This window comes from Poromitra crassiceps (genome assembly GCF_964638095.1).
Source record: "Poromitra crassiceps genome assembly, chromosome: 3".
Taxonomy (NCBI): domain Eukaryota; kingdom Metazoa; phylum Chordata; class Actinopteri; order Beryciformes; family Melamphaidae; genus Poromitra; species Poromitra crassiceps.
In genome coordinates, this window is record NC_139625.1 from 83689306 (window position 1) to 83699628 (window position 10323).

General features: G+C 43.4%; 1 protein-coding gene across 1 annotated transcript in view; it reads right to left on the reverse strand.

Annotated features, from left to right (window-relative positions):
• Positions 1-2449: 2449 nt before the first annotated feature.
• Positions 2450-10323, reverse strand: part of tyro3 (TYRO3 protein tyrosine kinase) — a 68884-nt gene continuing 61010 nt past the window's right edge. Inside the window, exon 19 of the mRNA XM_083633290.1 lies at positions 2450-4901. Within this exon, the coding sequence (XP_083489416.1) occupies positions 4544-4901 (358 nt within the window). The 3' untranslated portion in view covers positions 2450-4543. The remainder of the gene's footprint in view (positions 4902-10323) is intronic.

The window sequence follows — 10323 nt, forward strand, 5'->3', positions numbered from 1 at the left end:
TCAGATGTTTCAGCACCGAGGCACAGCCCTCGGTTCAGCACCACCGCAGATGGACAGCGACAGGCTGTCACAGACAGCACCCTGTCTGCCCCTGTCTCCCTCTCTCTCTCACAGACAGGCGCGGACTGCATAATCGGGCACATCAAAAAATTGATGGGGGGCCCACTGTGACGAGTGGGCCCGGGGCGGGTGCACCCTCTGCCCCGGTGTACCCTCCGCCGCTGGCTCTCACTCAGAATGTCAAAATGTAAGCGATGTGATGTATAGTTTTTGAGATTAACATTTGTTAATCTTAGTTAACTGCTGTGAGGTTCCGCATTTCTGGGGGACTGTGATGTCATGCTGATTCGTCCTATAGTTCTTCATAGATCTAACCTCTTCATTTTGCTCTCAAAGTGCACCAGATTGATTCATTTTTACTTTAAAATGTAAAAAAGAATTACCCGGGGGGAGTCTGCGGTCCGGGATATTCTCATTGAGGGCTAATTGTGCATTCCTTTATCGCAAAATAACTGGGATGTGGAGGCTAAATGACATCACATCAGTTTTGTTAGCGTTCCATTTGCAGAAAACTTGAGCTGGGGAGTTCACTGTTCATTGGTCAGATCCAGTCGCTAGCCAGGCTAGCCATTGTTAGCAATAACAATTGACAACATGGCATTTTGCGGCATTTTGCGCATACAAACACTACAGCCTCATGTCCACACAGATAGAAGTTAGGCAGTGCTGTGTCTACAGCTGATTTAATGAAACAAACAAAACAGAAGTGCTAAACAATATTACTACTGTTGTTGCGCGGCGCAGCCATCTTGGATTTTTGAGGTCGGGCAGTGCTGAGGCTCCTACGAGTTTGGAATGGGAAATAGCCTACCAGCTCTGATGACGTCACCGTCTCAGCTCATGACCTTTGAAGTCGTAAGATTACCAGTCCCCAGTTATAAAGGAATGCACGATAAGCCCCCCTAAAGGTCTGATCCTAAAACCGTCCGGTTGGTCTAATAAACTTTGATTACCAGTATATACTGGTATATTTTGTCCTTTTACTCAAATTAGTAGCTATAATTGGGAGTGATGGGGTTACAGTAGGCTACTGGTGGAAATGCACGGTCACAATCTGGCCCTCTGGTAGTGAGGAATTTTTCTCCATCATCAAAGTTGCCCATCCCTGGCTTAGAGTAAACCTCCATCTACTGAAATGTGATCTCCTTCATGTTGCCGCTCGGGCTGTGGCTACTTTTTTTTTATTCAGTCATGTATTCATGTATATATATATATATATATATATATATATATATACAGTATATACACACACACAGTGCACTCTTATAGTGATCACCTTGGGACGGGTTCAAATTGATCACTATAAGTGGATGATCATTATAACTAATTTTTTTTATTTTTCTTTATTTCACATTCAGATTATCTAATTGACATTTGTATGTATTACACGAATACACTGCATATAAAGTAAAGGAATGTTATTGACTTAAAAAATCCATACAGTAAGTTAGGCCTCCAGCTGTTTCAAGCACAGCAGTCTGGCATAGACAGAGACGCCACCATCTCTCCATACAGACAGATATGCACAGAGTATTGCTGCTGTATCTCGTTGGCTCATTTCTGGCAGTTTGTAAGTAAAAAAAATGAATAAAAGTACCGTCGTTTTAATTTTTTTTTGCATTGTTCTCAGGTGGGACAAGGCCCAAAATGATCACTGTAAGCGGAGTATTGATCACTATAAGCAAATTATTTAAACGGCATGTGTATAGGAATGATTTGGGATCAAGCTTTTTGATCAATATAAGCAGCTCTTAGGTTGTACAGTACATGTTTTATTTCCAGGTGGTCTGGGCCTGCTCTGTCTCTTAGGTTGTACAGTACATGTTTTATTTCCAGGTGGTCTGGGCCTGCTCTGTCTCTTAGGTTGTACAGTACATGTTTTATTTCCAGGTGGTCTGGGCCTGCTCTGTCTCTTAGGTTGTACAGTACATGTTTTATTTCCAGGTGGTCTGGACCTGCTCTGTCTCTTAGGTTGTACAGTACATGTTTTATTTCCAGGTGGTCTGGGCCTGCTCTGTCTCTTAGGTTGTACAGTACATGTTTTATTTCCAGGTGGTCTGGGCCTGCTCTGTCTCTTAGGTTGTACAGTACATGTTTTATTTCCAGGTGGTCTGGACCTGCTCTGTCTCTTAGGTTGTACAGTACATGTTTTATTTCCAGGTGGTCTGGACCTGCTCTGTCTCTTAGGTTGTACAGTACATGTTTTATTTCCAGGTGGTCTGGGCCTGCTCTGTCTCTCAGGACTGCTCCTGGCAGACTGTCTCTGACCTGAGGCTGGAGAAAAGACAAAACACAGATACCGTAATACTTTATTTGTCATATTACACACCTGCTTCTGTCCAGACCCACACTCACACCTGAACAAAGACACAGGTAAGAACAACATCGACCCACGCTGCTTCTGGAGACATATAGGCTGCATCTCTGGAAGGCATTTTTATAACAAATATACAAAAAATCAGAAATATTATTAAAACGTATGTCCCTTGATATCCCGACACAAGGAATGCTCCAGAAAGCTACATTTAAATCAGTCATTACTAACTTTAGTCGACTCGACCAACGACAGTAACTAGTGGTTTGAGGATTTCTCTCTTAAAATATAGTAGACTGAACAAATGGCAGTTAGCTACCTGCTCCAATTAACTTACAGCCTCAGGTACGACCACACCTGAGCAGTGTTCGGCTGGTAGCTTCACTAAAATATAAGATAATTACATCCGTATAATACAACTGAGTCAAACACATAACCTGCATATTATTTAGTGTACAAATTAATTGATATGCTCAAGCAGGATAAAGGCTACAAGGCATTATGGTCCCATGAAGTGCTTAAGTTAAATACAAAATATAGTACCTATTAGTAACCGTGCTAAACGTCAGAGATGTTAGAGACTTTTTAAGCAGCAAAATTCAACCAGATCCAAACATCTCACAGCACTAACAAGTAGACATGTGACTCAAGTCAATTTGGTACAAGTCTCAAAAGTCCTGTTTTTCTTGGTCGAGTCAAGTCACCCCCCCACACCCAGTATCTGTTCTTCATAAAGAGAAAATACAGTAGTAGTAGTATAGGCTAGTACCTGTCTAATTATTGGCCGATATTCAGTGAAATAAATGTAATCAATCAAAAAACAAAGAACTTTATAAAAGCTTACGGTATTTACTTCTTAATTTCTTCTAAAAAAAAAATCTTCAAGTGAAATGACTACAATGTAATCACAGTAAAAGGTAAATCGTCATTGGAGTCATCAGCATGTCTCAAGTCAAGAGTCTTTAAATTCCAAGTCGAGCACATTTTTTTTTAATTAATTTTCTGTCAAGTCAAGTTGCAAGTCATCAAAACAGTGACTCGAGTCGACTGGAGTCCAAGTCACAGTGACCTCAGTCCACATCTGCTAAAAACCATGGCAGCTTTTTCAGTTGATAAATTCACAGTCCAGAAAGGATCCCTGCAGACAGGGAGGAGAGTGTCCGTGATGGCGTTAGCCTAACTAGCATTAGCCTCCACCGCTTCATAATCAACCTGATAATAAACCTCGACAGCTATGTCGTTAGCACAGCTCAAAGGGAGGGCCGCCGTGCGTGTGACACATCCAAAATGGAGGGCAAGAAATTAGGACATGGAAGAGGACAAGCATCAGAGCTGAATATCAGACAGAGTTGAGTTTGGTTCGGGGAGAGAGAGGCATCTGGTTGGCCGCATCTGTACAGTTGTTACAGGTTCTGATTGTGTGCAAAAGTCAAATATACATCAAACCATTTCCAGGCTGGAGACTGAACCTCACCAGAGATAATGGACTATAGAGATAGCTCATTCCAGCCTCCACCAATAGTATGGCATGGTACACTTCCCGGTCTCCTAAATGGGCGTGGTCACCTCTCCCCTTGTAGTGTGAATGAACCTAGCAAGCTAACATGAGCTAGAGATCATGAGGTCCCAAAACTCCACACACACTACACATATAAACACAAAACTGACCCTTGTTAGCTCAATCTAGTTGTAACTAAGATATTTGCTGAAAAATATATTTTTCCAACCACAGATCTAGCTACAGTACTATATCAGCAAACTTCATGTGTAGCTTTAGCTAATCGCTACCTCGAACAAAGACAATTTTCTTTTGATCAGTCTGTCTGAAAAATGCCATTTAGTGTGAGAATGTTCAGAAGATATGTGGCTTGCGGAAAATGGGCCCAATATTTACAGAGTGAAATAATCTGTCTTGATCTGAGATCACGTTCACTTCTCCCATTGACTCAGGACGTGCTGCTAGTCTCCTAAAGGGCGCATGGCAGTGAGTAAACCCACGTGACACATTCAGGAAGTGACTGGAAGTTACGCTGTCTCTACGGTGTAATGTCTCTGAATTCACATACCCAGGAAATAGCCCTGCCCCTCCGGCTCCGCTTCAGTCTGTGCAGGTTTAATGTTTCTGTCTCAGGAGCGTGGTGATAGACCGGCTTCCAGTCCAATCGGAGCTCACACATGAATGACGTCCTCCTCGTCCTGTAAGCTGTCCACAGACTCGGGGGCGGGGTTGATGATGTATCTGTAATCTCCTCCGATGGCAAGCGCCGCGGCGGACGCAATCAGCCAATCCTGCTCCTCTTGCCAGGCCATGCCCCCGGAGGCCCCACCCACCTGGGACGGCCCCAGCCCTGAGGCTCCGCCCACCTCGGCAGGCTCTGCCCCCTCCAGGTTGACATACAGCGTTGGCTCTCTGGGCGGGGGGGCAGGGCCCAGGCCGAGCCACAGCGCCTCCAGCTGGTTGATCAGCTGAGGGAAGCTCGGACGACACTTAGGCACCGGACTCCAGCAGCTGTGCATAATGTCATAACTGACAGACAGGCAGACAGACAGGCAGGCAGACAGACAGACAGACAGGGTCACCCTTTAAGGTTAATTTACGGTAAGGCGTTCAACATTTTTGATGTGTCTCAACAACTAAAGAGTCTCACAGCGTTTTTAATTTATACTTCGGCAAAAGGTTTCCCGCCTCCCTCTTCCCAGGAACAGCGTCTCTCCCCTCAGCTTCACTCTCCCGAGGAGGAACAGTTTGTTAACGGTTATTTTTTTTGCCTTCCTCTGAGTCCAAATCACTGTAAAAAACATATTCCTCTGGGCATTGTTTTGGTATAATCTAGACAGATTAGATAGAGAGAAGAGAGATATGGAGGGAGGGAGAGAGATATGTGTGGCCGATGGGTTCCTAGTTAACGAGCATATTATGTCATTATGAGCCTCCGTCGTACGTGCTACCAGGACACACTGCAGCATTAGTTTTTAAAGAAGAATTCAGTTATTTTACACCCTGGACCTTATTTCCAGCTTAACACATTGAGTGCCAGTCGTTTTTTCAATGCTGTAGGTAAGTTGTGCCAGGTTTTTTTTTGAGGATTCTGGCTCATTTTACAAGAGCCGAGGATTCTTTTCTGTTAAGACTTCGTGAACACCAATCATCTAAAAATAACTAATAGAATGTGTGCTTTCTCTGTCTAAAAGAGTTAGTTTGCAGAGTTAGTAGTTATGTAGATATTAGCCGTTGAGTACAGCATGGTTTCAGAGATTTTCAGAGAGTTTAGAGATAAATGGATTTTTAGAACCACCTCACGTGCCTGTGATTATGGGTGCCCTTGGGCAAGTCTGTATACTGTATTGTGTGTGTGTGTGTGTGTGTGTGTGTGTGTGTGTGTGTGTGTGTGTGTCTCCAAACTCCTCCCTCCGTCTGTGCTGCGGAGGGAGGAGGCTCCGCGGCCGCTCTCGGGCAGTCTGGACTGTAAAACTGGCTCGTTCGTTTCTTGAGGTGTCGGCTGAGAGCTTTGAAGAAGCTTTTGCGATTCTGGTCTTATTTATGCGCAAAGGTACTCGAGTGTGTGTGTGTGTGTGTGCGCGCGCGCGCGTGTGTGTGTGTGTGTGTGTGTGTGTGTGAAATCGAAAGAGTTTTCGCCCAGCTATTTCCTTGAAAATTAAATGGCTTTCTCCCGCGGACTGGCTTTCTCTCTGTCTGGAGAGAACTGTCGCCACTTAGTGGTCGGTAAAATAGATTATACACATTCTCTTCCTCCAATATTGATATAGAAGACGTAAAAGGGGTTGATTGATGTCCCACCGTCAAAAAAAAATAATGTTTATGTAAGACGAGATATCTCGTCTTTGGCACTCAACGGTTGGATTATGTAAGACGAGATATCTCATCCATGGCACTCAACGTGTTAAGATGTTTAAGACAACCTGACAACATCGGTTTGATTAGCATCAGCAGAAACGATAATCAGTTTTTTATGCCTCCGCCGGCGATAGCCAGGCCGGAGGCATTATGGATTCGGGTTGTACGTCCGTGCGATGTTCGTTAACGCGATATCTGAGGAACGCCTTGACCGAATTTAATCAAATTTGCTTCAAACGTCGACTTGGACTCAAGGATGAACTGATTAGATTTTGGTGGTCAAAGTTCAAGGTCACTGTGACCTCACGAACGGCATTCCCAAGTTTGTTAATGCGAAATCTCAGGAACGCCTTGACGTAATTTCTTCCAATTTGGCGTAAATGTCGACTTGCATGCAAGGATGAACTGATTCGATTTTGGTGGTCAAAGGTCAAGGGTCAAGGTCACTGTGAACTCTCGAATGCCATTTTCAAGCTTGTTAACGCGATATCTCAGGAATGCCTTGATGGAATTTCTTCAAATTTTGCCTCAAACATCCAGTAGTTGGACTCAAGGATGAACTGATTAGATTTTGGTAGTCAAAGGTCAAAGTTCAAGATCACTGTGACCTCATGACCGCTCGTTTCATGCTTGTTAATGTGATATCTCAGGAACGCCTTGACGGAATTTAATCAAATTTGCTTCAAACATCGACTTGGACTCAAGGATGAACTGATTACATTTTGGTGATTAAAGGTCAAAGTTCAAGGTCTCTGTGACCTCATGAACCCCATTTCCAAGCTCTTTAATGCAATATCTCAGGAATGCCAACACGGAATTTCTTCCAATTTGGCTCAAACGTTGACTTGGACTCACGGATGAACTAATTCGACTTTGGTGGTCAAAGGACAAAGGTTAAGGTCACTGTGACCTCACGAATACCATTTTCAAGCTCGTTAACGCCTTGATGGAATTTCTTCAAATTTCTGATTAGATTTTGTTGGTCAAAGTTCAAGATTACTGTGACATTACGACCACTTGTTTCATGCTCGTTAATGTGATATCTCAGGAACGCCTTCACGGAATTTCATCTAATTTGCCTCAAACGTCCACTTGGACTCAAGGACGGACTGATTACATTTTGGTGGTCAAAGGTCAAGGTCACAAACGTGACCTCACAAACGCCATTTTCAAGCTCGTTAACGTCATATCTCAGTAACACTTTGACGGAATTTCGTTACATTTGGCTCAAATGTCAAAGTCTGGACAGACATGGATGTCGACTGCTCACTTGTTGGCGGAGGCATATATCCACGGTGCGGTCGTTCTAGTTAAAAAATATATATATTTTAGAATTTTCAGAACATCAACAAACAAACTCAGATATGGGAAAAGAAAGGGGGAAGAACATACACATACAAAAAGAAAGAAAAAACAAACAAAAACACATACCGTACATCGACACTCCAATATCACAATGTGGTGCCACCAGCCGCACAAGGTGCTTACGTGCCCGCAAGAGACAATGCATGGGACCTCACACAAGAGACAATGCATGGGACCTCACACAAGAGACACTATGCATGGGACCTCACACAAGAGACAATGCATGGGATCTCACACTAGGGGGACCATGAAAGAGCAGCCGGGCTAAACCATAGCTACACAACAGACTGAGTCTGGACGTGCTTGAGAAGCGCTTCTGTTTGGTAACAAAAGAAGAAGAGAAGCACAGAAGAAGAACAGAAGCACATCTGGGGCAGGTCAGAATTTGACTCAGTCTGTTGTGTAGCAGCTTAGCATATGCTATAGATATCTGATTTCAAGATTATGGATGCTTCATTTGAATTCAATTGCCACTCGTATGGAATAACGTCATATATATGGATTGCAACGACGGACAGCAAATAGAGCAGCACGCAGTGGCGTGCCGTCCATTAGGCGAACTAGGCAAATGCTAGGGGCGCTTGAGCCATTAGGGGCGCCAGAGAGGGTAAAAAAAAAAAAAAAAAAAAAAATTAGAAATACTTTTTCATGATAATAGGCCTACTATTATTTTACAATAGTAGACAAAAAATAAGCACAACATCATCTTTTAAACAAGTCTTTAAATAATAGTGAAATCATTTTTCTAATTCTGGCTTTCTGGCTGCCTGGGCTGCAGCACTTTCACCATGGTCCCTAATCCATACCACCCCACCCTCTGCACGGCCGCACCCCCTTTTACCTGCTCGGAGCTTTTTCCCAGAGTGGGGAAGGGGGAGCAAGGGAGCTGGAAGGTGGGTGCTGAGGGTGCTGCAGCACCCCCTGGTGGCAAGAAATGGGATTTTCGAAATTGTTGGATTTGGCTGTCTTGTGTTTATACCACCAACAAGATGCATTAAAAAACAGTTTGTGCTTCCCAGCTCTAATCTTATTTCATACGCTCTCTCTTCAAAAGTGTTTGATTTTCATCATAATCTGGTTTTACCATAATAATAATAATAAGTTCAGTGTTTATGCCTGTGTTGCTGTCTGTTGTAGTGTAAAACGACTAAAGGGAGAGCAGGTGCTTATATGAAAGTGAGTGAGAAAAGGAGAAGATACTGAATAATGAGTATGACATCACAACAGTATAATCCTAATGTTAATTTAAAATGAAATATTCTTCTAAATATGGATTAAAGTCCAAAAAACATCAAATTTTCTAGTCCCTTCCTTACAGCACCCCTTCCTAAAAGTACTTCCAGCCCCACTGGGGAAGGGCGATTCTGAGCCTGCACTGCAGTGGTGGAATTCGCTGCGATATAATTTTTATTATATTTTCTTTGGGGGGGGGGCACCAGCACAAATCTTGCCTAGGGCACCGACTTGGTCTGGCACGCCACTGGCAGCACGGAGGTACGTTACATCGCTAATTCATGTTCTCTCTTCTCTTCATGTTCATTATATAATAAGCATAATGAGCCGCTGTGTGTCAGAAAACAAGCTTTTGACGAGACATAAATACAATCATTTCAGATGACCCGTTTTCCTCGTTTTCAGGTTGCAGTTCAAACTGATTCTCGTTTCTGCTGATGCTAATCAAACCCAAGTTGTCAGGGTGACTTAAACATCATATTTAAAGCTGGAAATAAGGTCCAGGGTGTAAAATAACTGAATTCTCATTTAAGCACAGCCTGTGAGGTCCTGTAGCGCTTATCACTAAAGAATAAAATAAAAAATGTAACACTATCATTATGATTCACTGGAATAAACAAGGGCAAATCCGGCCCAGGACCACGTGTGTCGTGTGGCAACCGTGGGGCCAGGCTTACCTGGGGGGGGGGTGCGTGCGTGCCGCATACTCATTCACAGCGATAAGACTTTACTAAACTGCTGTGGAAGCTCTCGGTTAGCACTATAGAATTATTGATAGCCCTTCTCCCTCAAGTGTGTGTGAGCTTGAGAGAGAGGGGGGGGGGGGGGGGGGGTGGGGTAGGGTTAAGGAGGTAGTGAAACAAAGGAATATGATTGGCTGTTGACAGAATTCGAATTAAGGAGAGAGTGAATCAAAGGAATCTGATTGGCTGTTGACAGAATTCCAATTAAGGAGAGGGTGAAACAAAAGATTCTGATTGGTTGTTGACACTCATTTCTAGTATTAGTAGTTAATATTTAATATTTGTGGAGGAGGGGAGGAGCATCATGATGGTAAAGAAGTATCTAAACATGCAGGGATGAAGCCACAGCTGGTCGCACAAAAAAGGTTAGATTATCTTGTTAAAATCCTTAAAATGACGTCCCCTCCTCCTCCCTCGTTTAAAAATCCAAAGCAACCAATCAGAGTTATCTAAAACATAATCACAGCATACAACACAGGCTTTCAACACATTCTCACTTGTGGCAAAGTGACGACAAGGGTTGCTGACTGATCTGCAGTCTATGATGAGTTGGGAGTAAGAATGTGTTGGGGCTTTAACTGCTAAATGCTGGACAGGGATTGGCTCCAAGATTTGTGATGTCACGAATCTTGGTTGTTGAAAACAGCCTTTTCAGGGAGCTCTGAGGAACCTTCCACTTTCAGAAGATGATTGTGGAAACAGCCTTAGTGTCAAACTCGGCACAGCCACAGACATCATTCTGCACAGTGAAG